This window comes from Haliotis rubra, unplaced genomic scaffold (genome assembly GCF_003918875.1).
Source record: "Haliotis rubra isolate DU_JTF1 unplaced genomic scaffold, ASM391887v1 Scf227, whole genome shotgun sequence".
Taxonomy (NCBI): Eukaryota; Metazoa; Mollusca; class Gastropoda; order Lepetellida; family Haliotidae; genus Haliotis; species Haliotis rubra.
In genome coordinates, this window is record NW_025766303.1 from 952,587 (window position 1) to 972,945 (window position 20,359).

Below are 20,359 nucleotides of genomic sequence, written 5' to 3' on the forward strand. Positions count from 1 at the left end.
CCAAAGAATATCCAGTCTGTCCTGGTGTTCAAGATACTGGAACATGTATGGCAGAAATACATTCTGGATATCGACTTGAAACATTATGGATGTTCTGGGATGAAGCATCTGCACAATCATGGGGCCATCAAGTATCACTGAAGAAACTTCTGGAGTAGCATCTGGTGGCTCCGCCTGTATATGTTCAAGTTGTTCAAGAAGGTCTGTCCGAGATCTAATTGCTCCCATCTTGGACAATAAAGGAGGCCATGGTTGATTTTCATGCTCGAAGAAAGTCCCCTTCTCTTGGTAGACATGATATGTACAACCTGACGATATGCACAGTTACCCTCAAGTGATGCACAATGAGATAGGAAGACGAAGAGTCTTCAGTCTTAAAAACAGTGGCAGCTTGTTCTTTCTTATTGGTTCATTTATTGGTTTTAATCTGTCAATGGTTTTAATCTGTCAACTCTCGTTTCTGGTCCTGCAACCACCCATCCTGATGGGTTTTCTGTCAGTCCAACTGCCCCTCCATCTCCTTTCACAAGAGCATTGACTTCTTCATGAGCCTGATCTAGTACCATGGCAGGGAATGGTCATTTAGTTTTACGTTCTACAAATCCACCTGAACAAAATGTGTGGTACAGTGCTGAGTGTTCCATTGATAAGGAAGACATGTTTCTGATGTGAACTGAAAGCGAACGTGCATAGATGACATGATCTAACATAAAGACCCATGGTATTACTCTGACAAGTGATGCTACATACTTTGGGAAAATCTGCTTTTCGAATTGCACCACCAGGCACAATATGCAAAGTTCAAGTTCAGGAATAAAGGACCAATACTGAAACTAGGATTGAGAAGCTGACTTTGCATCACACCAACTTTTAAAAGTCAAAAGGTCTTCTTTGTTTGGTTCTGTTTCCTGATAGTGAGCATATGCCTGTTGTAGTAGGAAGAGTGTAGCGGATGTGATCTGATGGATATGTCTTGTTCTAGCAAGGTGGGTACGAAGGAATCAGCAAACCCAGCTACGCAAATTGCAGTTGTCCATCAAATCCGAGGATCCTGGACACAGCTATTTCAATACCCAATCCACCAAACCTGATATAAGGAAACTGGCATCACCATATGATTCCGGAAAATTCCACTGGATTGTTTTAGCATTTGCATACAGGTAGAAGACCTGGATCTATAGAAATCTAAATTGGTGGCCATCTTGGAATTTGTCATCACCAGGGGAGCTACATGCTAGATGTTAATTACATACAGCACTATGAAGACAATTCCTTAATAAAATACTGAATATGACAAGATAATTATGATATGTTGAGCATGGGCTGACATAGTTAGAGATTTCAGTCAAACTGGTGGCCATCTTGGATTTTCGGCCACCAGGGGGCACTACTGAGGTGGATCCATATCCAGAAATGTTTAGAATTGTTCAATGTATCAGTGTGCCAAGTTTGATGCTCTTAACCCAAAGTGCACAATTTGGACAAAATCCTGGCCTTAACTGCCCCACTAATTAGTAAGCAGTACTGGTATTAGACCAGCATGAATACACTTGTTAAAACCCTTTTGTAATAAGGGCCATGGCCTTGAATACTTCAAATAAATTGTCAGTCTGTCTGTCTATCTGTCTGTAAGCAGTAGAGCATTAGAAGAAAACCTCTCTCGTTAATGTAATCAATTAAAAATTATCATATCATAGAAAAACAAGAAAATAGCATTGCCACTATCCATTGCCATGGGGCACATGAGCTGTAATCTGGGGAGAGAGTAATGAGAAACATGGGGGTAAATGTTAAACAACAATAGTCCTTTAAAAACAGTAATAATAAAAACACTTTGTCTTCAGAAAAAAATATTATGAGACTTATTTTGTGGACAGAGCAATGAACAACATGGAGGTAAATGTTATTAACAATAGTCCTTTAAAAATGTAAGAATAAAAACGCTTTATGTCTTCTGAAAAAGTTATTAAATGTGAAATAACTAAACACAAAATACACTAGGCACTGAGAAAATAACCGGTCAAGAACCATAACTCTGAATGCTGAAGATCATAAACATGTTGCCATGGGAAGTAACGAAAAATATCAATATATTCTCTCATAAAGACATATGTTCATGTTGTTTAATGTCAATATTTCAAACAATGTAAGTGATAATGGTTAGGTTTCAAGGACATATTTAAAACACACCCATATATAAGCCTAAAACATCAGTAAAACCGAGCAGTTAAATCTGCCACCCATGAAGAAACTGAGCATACCAATAACTTCCAATCTTCGACCAGGGCTGAAATGGCAAAAATCATAAATATGACTCAAATATTGAAAAAAAACTACTGTAAATGCATAAGCCCTTCTGTTTGTCTGGGGGCACAGGTGGCCCAGTCGTCTACAGCACCGTACTGCATGGTAACACTGGTGAATTCCCGTGGGAACGCCTGCGATAGTGGGTACAAATCCTAGTTTACTGGAAATATCTGGTTTCTGGGTTGGTCAACACTATCTTGTGATCTGAGCAGGTATGAGTTGTGTGGTTTCAACACTATACTTGTGATCTGAGCAGGTATGAGTTGTGTGTTGATAGGAGCAGGTATGAGTTGTGTGTTGATAGGAGCAGGTATGAGTTGTGTGTTGATAGGAGCAGGTATGAGTTGTGTGTTGATAGGAGCAGGTATGAGTTGTGTGTTGATAGGAGCAGGTATGAGTTGTGTGTTGATAGGAGCAGGTATGAGTTGTGTGTTGATAGGCAGGCAGGTATGAGTTGATGTGAGTTGTGTGTGTTGATAGGAGCAGGTATGAGTTGTGTGTTGATAGGAGCAGGTATGTTGATGATAGGAGCAGGTATGAGTTGTGTGCCTATGACTTAGGACTATGAGGTGTGTGTGTTGATAGGAGCAGGTATGAGTTGTGTGTTGATAGGAGCAGGTATGAGTTGTGTGTTGATAGGAGCAGGTATGAGTTGTGTGCCTATACTTACTTGTGTGTTGCTGGGAACAGGTATACACAGTGTCCCTATACTTACTTGTGCGTTGATCTGAGCAGGTATTGAAGAGGGTTGCAGAAGCAAGGTGCAGATGTCGGACCGTCCACTCCATGACGCTAAATGCAGGGGTGTGCATCCTCGTTCATCAGTGGAATTGACCAGAGCCTCATTTTGAAGGAGAAGTGTCACTGCTTCCCTGCAAGTATATAGATGTTGGCGCTAAATGCAGGCGGTTCATTTCTGGAATTAATACACACATAATACACACATTTTAATGTCATTTGTGACAGTGTATTCCTAGGCATAAATGGTCTGTTCATGAAGAATGATGATAATTTGATGGATATACAACTTCCTTATTCAATAATGATTAAGGAAGTTGAAATCCATAAAATAATCATCATTCTTCATCCTCTCTAAATGTCCATGAAAGAAATGGTCTGTTGAAGGTTGCCTTCAACAAGCTCACTATTTTTCTCATACAGAAGGTCTGCTAGAAATTCAATCTTTAATCATTTGTTTTAATGATAATGGCTATTTACAAAGCACTGTTTCTACGCACTTGTGCATGCTCAAAGAGCTAACACATTATTACCCAAGATAACCCAAGCTGCCTGTGAGACACTAGAAGGTTAATAGTCATATGACTTATCCCCCGGGTACCCATTCACTGCTGCAAGAACAGGGGCAATTCAAGAACAAACTCACTTGCCTTGGGTGAGACTACATGTGTGATGTGTGCTTTCTTAAAGAATGCTAAATCCTTGCCCCTTGTATCAAGTCAAACTTTGGTATGCGACAACAGTGATCTGAATACATGTCTGAATAAGCCTGCATATGATGCTATTTTGAGAAAGGCTTCCATGAACACATGACAAGAATATCTCCAGCATAAACAATGACTTCACAAATATATGGGTGAACTGGTTTGAGCACGTGTCAGTAATATTCAATTTGTCAACTTGTGTTGGAAATAGAAAACGTCAGTACAAAAGTATACCCATTTTTGGCTCTCCTCACAGTTAAGACCTAAAAACAAAATGTTGTGGTTCAGATTACCTGACCGACCCCTGAACACACCCAACCCCCACTCCCCCAACCCCGGACGGACATTGCTCATGCTGATAGAGAGAGACACAATGAAGGCAGCAAGCTTGATTGAATAAACAATTACACATTGATAAATGTTATTAGTTTGTACTTTACTTCTTAAAAAAATGTAAAAATAAATAAATAAATATTCATACCTTCCTACCTACCCTCCCTAAATTTTAAAGAGAACCACAACATTTTTTTTATTTGGCCTTAGATTCATTTGGAGTGAAGGACAAAATAGCTGTGAAAATCATATGACTTGATAACTGAAAATCAGTGATGTCTGCAAGTGTAAGTGAAAAGAGTAAGTATGTCCTTGCCTATTACGAACGATGTGAGAATACAAAAAATACAATTAAATGAATATTCATTGTCTTGTATAATGATGCCAGGGCTCCCTGTTGTGAATATTAGATGAATATGAGTACGTAGTGTAGTCACATTTGAAGTGTAGGCAGGACAGGTTCCGGTATGGCAGATTACACGAAGGACAAGCGAAACCTGCCCCCATCACGCATGAAGGTATTTTTTTCTGTTTTACCAAATAACAACATTGAAGAGATATATGCCAGTGAGAGTCAACATTAGAGCTTCTGCTTCCATGATGGCCAATCGTCTTTAAACCATCAGTCCCATTCTAATGTGCAAACTTGATTTGTCAGTTTATTTGTCAAATGCAGCATTTTGCATTGTAGTCAAGCTGAATGACAGAAAATACCCAAGTCTGGACCAAAACATCCAGTGATCAACATGTGTCTCTATCTGCACAACTGAGATAATGACATACATCAACCAGGTCGCAGAGTCACCATCTAATCCCTTAAGTCGCCATTTAGGAGAAGTAATGATTGCTGAAGACCAGTTCTAACACTGATTTCCATAGATCAGTATACACAATATAATGAAGTGTTGACAACACAAAGCAGCGGTTGACAGCTGTGGTGTCAATAGTTACTCATGCAATGTCGATAATATCATGTGGTGGAACAGTTGCTCATGTGGTGTGGACAGATACTCAGTCTGCAGTCACTGTTTTGCCAAGGTCTGACATGATTATTTTCAAGCTGACATGTTATGGATGGAATATTGCTGACTGCGGCAATATATTGATAGGCTGTACATGAGATTGATTTGTCACATGAGGTCAGCCTAGTTTTAGCACTCCAACATACACTGGTATACCTCGATGTTCTACACTAACAACTAGTCTCTGAAATGAACATGTTTTACAGAAAACAACAGTTCATAATAAAAGGATATAATATAATAATATAATATCAATATAAATAATATAATGAAAAGGAGCCCTGAGACTTCCTTCCTTTTTAGAAACTGTGGAAATCTAGACTTGCCACATATTCTAGACTTGCATGGGCTGCATTGGGTATATTTGTTTCTGGGTCAGTATGAGAGACTAGTGTTCTCCCTGGGGTATAGGGCAGGATCAGTGGACTACAGGCACACAGGGGCTTGTCCTCAGTGGCCAAAATAACTTACACCAATGACGCATGAACTATCAGACATTCATTTCAAATTGCTTGAGATCCAATGACACATGTTTCTTCCTTGCTAAATCTAATTTCAGCAGGTTGATAGGGGAAGGAAACTGACCATTCAAACACCCATTTCTCTGCCATTTCATTTTTTCAGCAATTACCCTGATTATTTATCTTCCAAGAAAACAGTGTAAAAAAGACATGTTTCCACAGATTCATTTTTGTTCTTTCTTTCAATCACCAACCCAATGACATTTTTTTAAACATCTGTATACCAAGTGTTAAAAAAGAGAGCTCAATTTATAAAAGCCATTGGTTTTCAAACCTGTTTTCTTTGCTCTATTTGCACTCTGCTCTAATAAATGGTTATTGAACAATTTCTAAATACAAATTTAACTTATGTACCATTTTAAGGAAAGGGGAACTCTTGGCCCTATTACAGGATTTACAGTAAGTACAGATTTTGCCATCTTTCAGAATTTAGCAATAACTAAAACATGCATTACATTACCAACGATTTCATTATGCAATCACAAAATAGTACCTAGTTCTGTAAATGACCATGAAATGCATCCACAGGGCAAACAAAATACAGCTCACATGTTCACGTTACAAAACGGCTTTTATGCCAGGTAAACATGGCTGTCAGCAATAGCACGACAAAATATTACAAAGCACACAAAATATTGTTGCCCTTTCAAGAAGATTATCATAAAGTTTTAGACAGCTACAAGTGAATTCAGAACTATGATTTTATCCATCCTGTAATAGTCAAATCTTTCATGGGCTGTGAGGATTCGCTGAAATATTCTCGCATCAAGTGCATCATGGCTCATTAACCAGCGCAATGTTGGTCACTAGACATTCGGAGTGGTCCCAGGGTCATTAGGTTTGTTTCTATCACATCTGAATCATGAGGTCATCAATCAGTATAATTATGTCAGTGTTAGAAATTAGTCCCGTGGTCTGTGGGGCATGCCACTAAAGTGATTGAATCACAATCCTGATTGATCTCACAAGAAGCACTTGACTTACAGGGTTAAGTTTGAGCCCAGATTTACTAAATCCCCTGGAGGATGGTGTTATTCCTTTGGTGATGGGTTACAGCTCCTTCATGGAAAGAGCACACTCCCAACCAAAATGTTTCAAAGGGTATGGACCCCCCCAAAACGATTTTCTTCAGCTGCAGCATCATTTAGGAAGCCCCTTCTTGAAAATGTATTGTATAATTGTTTTAACAGACCTATGTGGCAAATAATAACATAGAATTGAGTACCAGGGAAGATATATATGTACAATTATGTTTTGTATTTTTCATTGGAAGCTTATCTGATCTATTTTAGTTCTCTAGCAAGTTAGCAAGTGTGAGCGGGTTGCCATTGATTTGTTTGTGCTGTTTTGCGAACAAAAGGAACTTACAAATATTTTTCTATCAATATCCGAGATTTTCTATCAATAGAGATTTTGAAAGCATGATCTGTGATGAAAATGTAGGCCCCATGCCAAACCATTGAGAGCTGACAGGTATTGAAGTGTTGAGTTGTATTCCATCATGTGCTACCATCTTACATTCAAGTTAGGAATGGTGTCATGAGAGAAAGAAATGTGTATTGTTAGAATCTGAAACATTCTAGTAGTTAAAGTTCACAAACACAGAAATATACTCAGCTCAGAGCGCAGATCGCACAATAGAAATGAGAGTAAAGCTATTCTACAAATTAATATGTCCTCATACAACTAGTTTTCACTCACTAAATCAGTCGACTTGTTAAAATATTATTTTGTTAACTGGATGAGATTGTAAAGCTTGTAAAGGCTGCAGCTGGTTTAAACCATTAATGCCGCAAACTGACAGGTTAATTCACCATTTATTTCAGGGCAGTATGATGTGGTTGTTAGCTGATAAGAGGTGAATGATCAACCACACTCCTGTCTTCCCAAAGGTTCCTTCAGACCACTTCTAGTTTACCATAACAAGAACTGACAGAGATAACAACAGAGGCAGCCAGGATCACAAGGGACGACACTTGCATAAATTTTACCAAAATGTAATTCACAATCACATTTAAAGCTTAGTACTAAAACTAATACACAAAAACATACATTTTGTTTTATAACAGACTGTCATCCGAGTTGTAATGCCTAATCTTGCTTATCACCAATATCAAGATGTGAAATATAATATCCAGCATACAATGAAGTGAGTGAGTGTGTTTGGTTTTATGCCACATTAGCAATATTCCAGCAATATTGCGGCGGGGGGACACCAGAAATGAGCTTCACACATCGTATACATGAGGACCCGTGTATTCAGCAAGACGAGTGAACGCTTTAACCTCTAGGCTGCCCCGCCACCCCGTATAGCCATGATGGTAGGAAGACATAATACAGTAGAACCCTGAACACTATGCCTTTTCTAAGGCCTGTATATATCCCAATGTAACAGGTAAACGTATTGTGAGACGCCGTGACCTGAAGGAAATGTGTCATTAATAACAACAGTCACTGATATTTATAACAACCGTCACTGATATTTTGGTGAGTGTTTTGCACAGCGTTCAATGGACGTCTATCTATGGGACATTACTTCAAGTCTAATTTCTATTCACTAGGTTCTTCTATTCTGGAAGACTTGAATTCCTTCATACAAGCTGGGCTGACAACACTGCAAGGAAACTCACTTAAGCAAGTTCTGTTGTGTGAGTGTGATTGTTGTCTCCTGCCTTCCCCACTGCCGAGCAACTAAACAATGCGCCAAACGGGTATCTGTGTCACCATAAACACCGACTAAAATTATGATGGGGTGTTCACAATATCTTACCAGGTGGTAGTGTGTCATCATAACCAACAAAATGGACTAACTTGCTTCAGTGCTACATGACTGGATTCTTGTGGCATACAACACCATTCTCTCATACAGTCACTACAATCATATTGGATCGCATCCCATTCCACCCAACCCATCTCCTGGCTCCATCCCCCCCTCCCAATACCCCCACAACTGACAAGATTTCCTTCAAACTCAAACTTTTTTTCATCAATTTGTGTAAATGACCTGTGAAGATCCGGGTTAGAATTGGTCTCCCATGCTTGCCATAAGAGGCGACTAACGAGATCGGGTGGTCAGACTCGCTGATTTGGTTGACACATGTCATTGTATCCCACTAGCGTAGATCGATGCTCATTCTTTCGATCATTGGATTGTCTGGTCCAGACTCGATTATTTACAGACAGCCGTCATATATTCGGGATATTGCTGAGTGCAGCATTAAACAACAAACCAACCAACCAACTTTGTGTAAATATGTTAATTTTGTTTATGACAATATCCCTTGCCTACAGTTAATTTGCTGCTTTCTGTTACACTCTGTGACAAGTACTTCTTCTTCTACGCGCCTTTCTGTTACACTCGGTGACAAGTACTTCTTCTTCTACGCACCTTTCTGTTACACTCGGTGACAAGTACTTCTTCTTCTTCTTTGCCCCTTTCTGTTACACTCGGTGACAAGTACTTCTTCTACGCGCCTTTCTGTTACACTCGGTGACAAGTACTTCTTCTTCTTCTTTGCCCCTTTCTGTTACACTCGGTGACAAGTACTTCTTCTTCGCCTTTCTGTTACACTCGGTGACAAGTACTTCTTCTTCTACTGCGCCTTTCTGTTACACTCGGTGACAAGTACTTCTTCTTCTAGGCGCCTTTCTGTTACACTCGGTGACAAGTACTTCTTCTTCTACTGAACTGAACCTATCAAATAATGATTGAGACGAGCAAACGCTTTAACCACTAGGCTACCCCACCGCTCAACACTCTGACAAATCCTTCTTCTCCTATGCGCCTGTCCTCCACACATTCTGCTATGAATAACAGAACGCATGGAACTGAACCTATTAAATTATGATTGAGACGAGCAAACGCTTTAACCACTAGGCTACCCCACCGCTCAACACTCTGACAAATCCTTCTTCTTCCTATGCGCCTGTCCTCCACACATTCTGCTATGAATAACAGAACGCATGGAACTGAACCTATTAAATTATGATTGAGACGAGCAAACGCTTTAACCACTAGGCTACCCCACCGCTCAACACTCTGACAAATCCTTCTTCTCCTATGCGCCTGTCCTCCCCACATTCTGCTGCAAATAAGAGAACGCATGGAACTGAACCTATTAAATTATGATTGAGACGAGCAAACGCTTTAACCACTAGGCTACCCCACCGCTCAACACTCTGACAAATCCTTCTTCTCCTATGCGCCTGTCCTCCCCACATTCTGCTGCAAATAAGAGAACGCATGGAACTGAACCTATTAAATTATGATTGAGACGAGCAAACGCTTTAACCACTAGGCTACCCCACCGCTCAACACTCTGACAAATCCTTCTTCTCCTATGCGCCTGTCCTCCACACATTCTGCTGCTAATAAGAGAACGCATGGAACTGAACCTATTAAATTATGATTGAGACGAGCAAACGCTTTAACCACTAGGCTACCCCACCGCTCAACACTCTGACAAATCCTTCTTCTCCTATGCGCCTGTCCTCCACACATTCTGCTGCAAATAAGAGAACGCATGGAACTCTCAACACTCTGACAAATCCTTCTTCTTCTATGCGCCTGTCCTCCACACATTCTGCTGCAAATAACAGAACGCATGGAACTGAACCTATTAAATTATGATTGTTCACACTAACTGACATCAGGACCGGCAAAACCACTTACATCCGTCAGGAGGAAGATTACCCAGAGGTCAACAGCAGCGATTATTCACAACCATGAAGCCCATCATACCACTGTACAATGGATGCTTTCATCAGCCACTGAGTCAGACAGCAACGTAATTATTGCATGACTGTTGAAAGTCCATTCTGTCTACAATCTTCATCCTCTAGACATTCACAAATAGGCATCCTCTTTGGAAAACATGCAGTACAATTCCATAGACCATACATCATCCACACCCACCACATACAAATTCGTACATATACACCATTCACACCCGTTGCACACAATTTCATAGGCATGCACAAGCCACACACAATTTCATAGGCATGCTCCATTCACACCCGTTACACACAATTTCATAGGCATGCACACACCACATACAATTTCATAGGCATGCTCCATTCACACCCTTTACACACAATTTCATAGGCATCCACACGCCACATACAATTTCGTAGGTATGCTCCATTCACACCCTTTACACACAATTTCATAGGCATGCACACACCACATACAATTTCTAGGTAGGCATGCGCCATTCACACATGCTCCATTACACACAATTTCATAGGCATGCACACGCCACATTCAATTTCGTAGGCATGCTCCATTCACACCCTTTACACACAATTTCATAGGCATGCACAAGCCACATACAATTTCGTAGGCATGCTCCATTCACACCCTTTACACACAATTTCATAGGCATGCACAAGCCACATACAATTTCATAGGCATGCTCCATTCACACCCTTTACACACAATTTCATAGGCATGCACACGCCACATACAATTTCGTAGGCATGCTCCATTCACACCCTTTACACACAATTTCATAGGCATGCACATGCCACATACAATTTCGTAGGCATGCTCCATTCACACCCTTTACACACAATTTCATAGGCATGCACACGCCACATACAATTTCATAGGTATGTTCCATTCACACCCGTTACACACAATTTCATAGGCATGCACAAGCCACACACAATTTCATAGGCATGCTCCATTCACACAAGCCACACAATTTCATAGGCATACACCATTCACACAAGCCACACAGTTTCATAGGCATACACCATTCACACAAGCCACACAGTTTCATAGGCATACACCATTCACACAGTTTCATAGGCATACACCATTCACACAAGCCACACACAGTTTCATAGGCATACACCATTCACACAAGCCACACGGTTTCATAGGCATACACCATTCACACAAGCCACACACAGTTAATAGGCATACACCATTCACACAAGCCACACACAGTTAATAGGCATACACCATTCACACAAGCCACATACACTTTCATAAGCATACACCATTCACACAAGCCACACAATTTCATAGGCATGCACTATTCACACACTATTCACACGATTTCAAAGGGTATTTCCCATTCACATAATTTTCGAGGCATTTGCCATTAACATCCTCTTCACACAATTTCACCATACACCATCGATAGAATCCCTGAGCTAAGAAAATATATTTGAGCCAAATACAAGTCTAGAATGATTGGGCTATTCCAGATTGCCTTAACTGGGATATTAATATTTTCTCTGCGCTCCTTAGATTTTTAAATAAGATAACTTTACTTCAGGGACTAAATGTCATTCTAGCACCACCCACACCCTCCCCACATATCTTAGTAATAGGCATTCACCATCTTACAAACCAATCATGTCTCCATCCAATACAATGCCTGATAGTCTTGGTCTTTCGGTCCTTCCATCATCCCATCAAGCTGGCATTTTTTTCTTGTCAATCTCTTGACATATCTCTTTCATTCTTCCATCTGTGTCCCTTCAGACTAAAAGAAACTAATTAAGGACTTTCAATTCCCCATCGAGCACCTGGAGAACAAATTATTATTTTTCGTCAAAACTTAATCAAGGAGACTGAAACATATTGATACTTTCTCATGGCTGCCATTACCAGATCAAGTACCTAAGAAGGTCAGTGACTAATTATTACTAATCTTGGATTGAAGATATTTTTGCCTACGATCATGAGCTCGGAAGAGAGCTAACGCAGGCTGCACACATCTTTTACAAGTCAAATCTTAGCAAGGTATATAACTGAAGGATGTCAGCAAGGGCAATGTCTAGAACTGAAGGATGTCAGCAAGGGCAATGTCTAGACAATAATCTGGTCGGCAGCTGCCGATATCTATCTACATTATTAGTCACTGTAAGGCTAATTGATAACAAACAACTACATTACCAGTTCATGTTATTGTGCAGACGTGACCTACAGGAATAGTTTGTTCATGCAAAACAATATTGTTCAGCTGCTGAATCAGCCATTCTGTGGTAAACAGTACATGTTGGCAATGGCGGACATGACAATTCCTACAATGATGAACTTTTCTTCATGCTTAATAATCCAGGAGATGGTGGGGTAGCCCAGTGGTTAAAGCGTTCACTCGTCACAGGGTTCGATTCCCCACATGGGTACATGGTGTGAAGCCTATTTCAGGTGTCCCCGGACGTGATATTGCTGGAATATCACTCACTCACTCAATAACCTAGTATACTATACCTACATATATGCACAAATAAATGAATGACCTTGACCTGCATACAAACTGGGCCAAATCTGAAGCGTGTGTGGGAGAATGCTACATATTGCTATCCAATAAGATTGCTCTTGTGAGCAGGAAGAGGTATGAAATAGTGAGTGATATCACTGCGAACATTTTCATAAACATTTTTGAAAAGTGGTAAGATATATCGGTCAAGGTCATTGATTATAATAAAATAAAAAATCCTCAAAGATGACTTAGAATATAAAGATGTATCTAAACTGGATTGTATAACATTGTCACATTTGTCAAGAGAACCATCCAACTCCCACGAGGACCATGTATGAAATCTGTGATATTGTCAACATCAGTGTTACAAGATAATAGGTCTGGATGACTTGCTTGAAAAATTAAACTTTATTTCCTGACTTAAGAAAGAATAAAAAACAAAACCAGATTGTATTCACTTCCTTAATATTTCCACTTCACTTTTTGATCTAAATATTCTTTATCTTCCTCTGTTTGAGATTCTCCACATGGGTACAATGTGTGAAGCCCATTTCTGGTGTCCCCAGCCATTATATTGCTGGAATATTGCTAAAAGCGGCGTAAAAATAAACTCATTCACTCCTCTGATTGAGTCCGACTGATCTTCTTCCTTCCTCACTTTGTCATCTTTTGATAGTACACCATCGGGAAGATGACCTACAACCTCATGCTTGAGATGCTTCAATTAACCCTGAAACCAATACCTAACAGATGACCCATATATAAGGTAGAATCAGGCCCAAGCAACCCAGAACACATCAATTTAAATGCTCTTCTCTCTTTGTTACAACACCATACAAAGATGTCAGAAGTGGCACAGCCTTTTCCCTTTGTCTCTCTTGAGGGAGATGGATTTAAACTCATTTCAATACCCACTCAAATAAATTTACGTGCGGACAATTCAATATTACCAAATACAACGTCATCCTCCCATCCCGAGCCACGCCAACCAGATCGTCATGGTGAGAGTACACCAGGGTCTCCTGAGGGCCATGGCCAAATTGAGAATTAATTTGATAAGCTGCCTTAACTTTACATCCCCAGCAGAAAATAAATCAATTTTTCAGTACGTGAGCTGGTGATGTGGTACTGTCGAGATTGTGCACCTAAGGAACTGGCTGTTAGCCAAAAGATGTCCGCAACATTTGTGGGAGTGACCAGTGTTGCTCATGCCACCCAAAACCTCACTGTACCATAATTACCACGACCTTCTTGATTACAGCCTGATCATCAGGGTGACACAAAATGGTGTCAGTAAATGGGCAAAAATTCAAGACATCAGATTTTGGAAATGAAAACATAACAGAAACCCAAGCTTTCTCCTTAAACAGCAATGGCGATACCCACCTGAGCTACCTCCCATGTCTGGAAACAGGAGTCTTAAAACATGATATGTACTTGTTTGGGGGTTGCCAACTCGACATGGTAAACTAGTATCGACAGTTTCAAATGTATCAGCACATTTTTCTAATTTCAACAAATTACAAGTCACTTCTGTCATTTTTCCTTTTTAATGTTCTCTTGAAGATCTGGGATAGAATTGGTCTCCAGCAACCCATGTTTGTCGTAAGAGATTGGGGGTCAGGCTCGCTGACTTGGTGACACATGTCATCAGTTCCCAATGTGTGTAGATCGATGTTCATGCTGTTGATCACTGGATTGTCTGGTCCAGACCTGATTATTTACAGACAGCAAGCATATAGCTGAGTGCAGTGTTAAACACCAAACTAACCAACCAACCAACCTTTCAACGTGTATGTGATGCAATATTATGTGGCTGGTGAAACCGTGATACATGGATATAAACAAACTACCCTGGAGTACTGCTGAGCCAGTCTGGAGTATATTTCTGCCCCCACTGACGTTAGAAATATGAATTCATTTCAAAACTTGAGCGTCCTAATTCAGCACAGTTTGAATGATTCATATGATCTCTAAATGACATGCATACAAAAATCTACTTGAAACACTTCTGTTAGTATAAAACCCCATCATTAACTTTATCATACACATAACAATTCCAAACAGTACCCTCCACCATCACAGTCATATCCATATTCATAAACACTCCTTCCATATTTATCATACCAACATTTCTGGGGAAAAAAGAAAATCCAGTTAAAGCATTCATCCCTGATAATGCCCAGTGAATGATATGTTATATTAACAGTCCTGAAAGAAGAATTACCGACCCTATCTCATGCAGTATTCACCAGCGACTGCATCGTGCACTTTAGCCCCGGATTTAGATTGGATAGATAAAGGATTTGCCCTGTCTCACTTTCCTGTTGACCTATGACCTAAGGACATCCTCAATCAAACCAGATTCAGCTATTAACAATTTGCCAGGGGAGTTTGTCCCGTTAATGGCCCAAAACATTTACCAAAGCCTCTAAATGCGATTTTCTGAGCCACCCATTTTGGGCCCCATCTGGCAAGGAGGTTCTCTTTGGTGTTTGGTGAATTGGGAAGACTGCACTTGCTCGTCAAACACTTTAAATAGTATACAAAGACAGCAGGCATTATTTGATACAAAGACAGCGGACATTATTTGATACAAAGACAGCAGACATTATTTGATACAAAGACAGCAGACATTATTTGATACAAAGACGGTGGACATTATTTGATACAAAGACAGCAGACATTATTTGATACAAAGACAGCAGACATTATTTGATACAATGACAGCGGACGTTATTTGATACAAAGACAGCAGACATTATTTGATACAAAGGCTGCAGACATTATTTGATACAAAGGCTGCAGACATTATTTGATACAAAGACTGCAGACATTATTTGATACAAAGACAGCAGACATTATTTGATACAAAGACAGCAGACATTATTTGATACAAAGATGGCAGACATTATTTGATACAAAGAACACTTGGCGACATTGATCAAAGCTGAATGTCATTTGTCAATGTATGATGACTAGTTACAGGGATGTTATTGGGTCATGGCTACACACTGCCTGTTGATGTCGGAAATAACTAGATGAACATCTTCATTTTAACATACCACTTTCCTTCCTATATCAATACTTGGTAAAGTTTGGAAAACAATAAAACATATAAGATTTCTACTATCTATTGAAGTGAACCAGAGAATGGATAAATAATTCATATATGCCATACCGTGATTTAAGTCATATTTGTTATTTGACTTGTGCATGCATGTGTATATTTTCTGTTTTTAATCAAAATGCCATCACCACAAGACACTTTTGTGTCTTAGTCATTGATTGGTTAATCTCAAATGCTGATGCATATGAAACAATATCATACACAAAAATAGTATGCTTTATCACATACTGCTTCATGAATATTAATAGTATTTTGAAACATATACAGCAATTTTTAACCAGCAATCAAGATTACAAGTAACATACCATTTTTCCTGATTCAAGAAATGTTCCAACATAATTTCTTCTCATCACTGCATTATTTTTCTCTTGAGTTCATTTATTTTTTACCTGAATCATCAGTATATCATGTGAGACAATAATGAAGAGCTGATTGATTTGTATGAAACAATTACAAGCGATTAACTTAATTTTATCAAAATCCCAATATGACTTCATGAGCATACATGTATTGAATGTAGAATGTATTTTTCGAGCAATGACTGCAATTGTATTATTGATTTTTATGATTATCTGATAAATTGTTGACTTTTTACATCTATTCAACAATAATACAAAACGTGACAACTTTATTGCACACACCAGATGCTTCCTTCATTAATGGAATGATATAACAATTAACAAAAAACATTAATTTGCTTAAAATTAAAAACAAATATTATGTTTTCAGTATTGTCAAGTAAGACAAATAAGTCAATTTAAAGAAAGCATTAAAACTGTAAAAAAACAAATCGTGACCTTTCTGATCATTCAAAGGGAAAGTAATTCTATCACAATCCGTAAGTGCTGTTCATGGAAAATTAAAGCAGAGGTGAAAATAAAAGAAATTAAGAAAGATGTTGACAAAACATTTTATTGATCAATTAGATCTCCAACATGAAGAGTGTGTTTCACTTGAACTCACATGACCATTTTGCTTTCACTTCCTGAAAGATGCAAACAGTTATTGAAAGGGGCTTTTGTCATTTATCAGCAGGGGTTGAACTAAATTAGTTCAAATTAATAATATATTCTCAGCATAGTCAAATTACACTGAAATCGTGCAGACATGGCTTTTGAAGCTTAATCCTGAATGACTTGCTGCCAACTCATTATCATTTGACATAGCTGTTAATTGCATTGCTTCAGTGCATGTCAACTTTCACAGACACGGGTGGGGTGGAGGTGGTGGATAGGGGGAGGGAGGAGACAGGGAAGAAAGGAAAATTAGACAAGGACAGAAGCCTTGCTTCACTTTCCAAAATGACTTAACTTTCTCAATGACTGCAAAGAGACAGATGGTCATTGAAAATCATTGTCATGATTCATTAAATACTCTATATTATCAATTTGAAAATATTATTGAAGATATTTTGAATAACAATTTTCAAACTCAACCAGACAATCAGGCAGGTGACCAATAAATGTTGCCTGTCTGTCTTGAACGCCCGCACTTTTGACTCATAAATTGCATTTTGTTTACAAAAACAAACAAGTATCATTGTTTCAAAAGTGAATTAATTCAGCAAATTAAAAACAACAAGTATGAACTTAAATACTCAGTCACATTTGACATTTGCAATATTCCACTTATTGGTTTACATCATCAAAATGACATATTTTCTGAAAAGAAATTTAATAAATATATCATCTCGTGTGTTATTCATCCGAAGCTTCCAAAAGGGAAGTATTTAAAAATATCAGCCATACAATCGGGCTGGTGGAGATTTTTTTCAGGCAGCCAGACACGAAAGTTGCCAGCCTCAAGCAGGCGGTCAGGCCGTATTTCGATCACTGATTACAGATATATGACAGTTTGTAAATAATCAATTTCAGTGATTGACATCATGAGCATCGATCTACACAATTGGGATACATTAAGATGCCCGACCACCCAATCACATTAGACGTCTCTTACGACAAGCATGGGTTGCTGGAAGACCAATTCTAACCTAGATCTTCACGGGTCTCAGTACATGTCAGCTTGATGTGTGAGAAAGGGCGTCAGTTCGCAGACATTTGTCCACTTTGAAAACCAACAGTATGGATATGGTACTGACAAAGCAGGAAACCGAATCGCGGAGAATCTTGGAACTAAAACCATAACCGTAGATTTCAACACAAACGAACCCACTTTGGGAATAAATGAATATTTAAGTGTGTTAGTGTCCTTCTGACAGTGACATTTCCCTCAGCTCTCACACGGTTTACTGAGGTAGATAGATTCAGAGACATTGTCATTCACAAGAAGAATTGCCTCTTCGCCTCACTTTACTGCTTTACTGCTCACATAGACGACTCCCATCTGAAGCTGGCGGGATGCATGGACATAAGGGACTAGGGCAAATGAGGAAGACTGAGAGAGGGGGGCCAGAAATCAATAACATAATGATGAGTGTTTATCTACGGAATAATGAAACATCCACTGTTTACGATTGTGGCCTTAAACAATTCTTGTTGACATGAAGGACCGAAGTTCAATATTTTCCCGAAGCTTTCACTTCACGCCAACTCTTGTATTGCCAGTCCTTGCTTCATCGCATTAACGCCAAGCACCAGTTAGTCAACAACAAATACAATCTTTTCATCTAATTTGGTATGACCTTGCAGGAATTGAACCACCTTCATTGCTCTCTTGGTTGATGCTCTCTCCACTGCCCTACAGTGTCTGTTTTAGTATCACTGTGTACCAGCCTAGGCCTCTTTACCACATCTCGCTAACACTAACTCTATTTTCAAAAGTATTACCAGTTAATGAGTTAGTTAAGATGAAAAACTGACATTGTCATTATCTCAGCCACATGATTGATTCTCTGAGTTGATGCAGCATACACAAGTGTATGTCGCAGGGTTTGACATCAGGTGTCATAATCTTGTCATATTTGCAGTAACAGCAGAGGTAATAATTACACCTCATTTGATCCAAGTTCCACTTGCAACAGCGAAAGCATATAAACATTGAGGACAGGACTGGGATGTTGCTAAGACAAAAAGGAGTAACCCTTCTGGGCCTCCTTTCACAAAGTGATAAGGTGATCGTAAGTCACTAAGGTGACCTTAGTGCAATGTTAAAGCTTATGGACTGACTGGAAGATCTGGAGATAGAGCAGTAGCCACTTCTGGTACAAGCTCATGGTATCAGTGGGTTAAGACTGGAAGATCTGGAGACAGAGAGCAGTAACCATTTCTGGTACAAGCTCATGGTATCAGTGGGTTAAGAATGGAAGATCTGGAGACAGAGAGCAGTAACCATTTCTGGTACAAGCTCATGGTATCAGTGGGTTAAGAATGGAAGATCTGGAGACAGAGAGCAGTAACCATTTCTGGTACAAGCTCATGGTATCAGTGGGTTAAGACTGGAAGATCTGGAGACAGAGAGCAGTAACCATTTCTGGTACAAGCTCATGGTATCAGTGGGTTAAGACTGGAAGATCTGGAGACAGAGAGCAGTAACCATTTCTGGTACAAGCTCATGGTATCAGTGGGTTAAGACTGGGAAGATCTGGAGGAGACAGACCATTTCAGTAACCATTTCAGTGGTACAAAGATCAGTGGGTTAAGACTGATCTGGAGACAGAGAGCAGTAACCATTTCTGGCACAAGCTCATGGTATCAGTGGGTTAAGACTGGAAGATCTGGAGACAGAGAGCAGTAACCACTTCTGGTACAAGCTCATGGTATCATGGTATCAGTGGGTTAAGACTGGAAGATCTGGAGACAGAGAGCAGCAGTAACCACTTCTGGTACAAGCTCATGGTATCAGTGGGTTAAGACTGGAAGATCTGGAGACAGAGAGCAGTAACCATTTCTGGCACAAGCTCATGGTATCTGGAAGTGGGTTAAGACTGGAAGATCTGGAGACAGAGATCTGGAGATAGAGAGCAGCAGTAACCACTTCTGGTACAAGCTCATGGTATCAGTGGATTAGGACTGGAAGATCTGGAGACAGAGAGCAGTAACCACTTCTGGTACAAGCTCATGGTATCAGTGGGTTAAGACTGGAAGATCTGGAGACAGAGAGCAGTAACCATTTCTGGTACAAGCTCATGGTATCAGTGGGTTAAGACTGGAAGATCTGGAGACAGAGAGCAGTGGTAAGACTTCCGCCCGTATCCCCCTAAATTTTAAGGATGAGGAAGAATTTCTTTGAGAGGCATTTTCAGAAGTTGGATATGTCTTTCAGTATGTTCAGATACAGTTGAAGAAACATGTTAAAACTCATCCTTATCAGATGAGAAATATATATTCAGGTGATATGATTTGACTAGAATGAAATATAAGGGGGGATACGGACGGAAGTCTTTCCATAACCACTTCTGGTACAAGCTCATGGTATCAGTGGGTTA

General features: G+C 39.6%; 1 protein-coding gene across 1 annotated transcript in view; it reads right to left on the minus strand.

The window, feature by feature from the left end:
* The window catches only part of LOC124277745 (ankyrin repeat and SAM domain-containing protein 1A-like), a 53,915-nt gene that overhangs the window by 11,938 nt on the left and 21,618 nt on the right, over positions 1-20,359 (minus strand). The window contains exon 3 of the mRNA XM_046713470.1: positions 3,023-3,179. Coding sequence (XP_046569426.1) covers positions 3,023-3,179 — 157 coding nt within the window. The remainder of the gene's footprint in view (positions 1-3,022; positions 3,180-20,359) is intronic.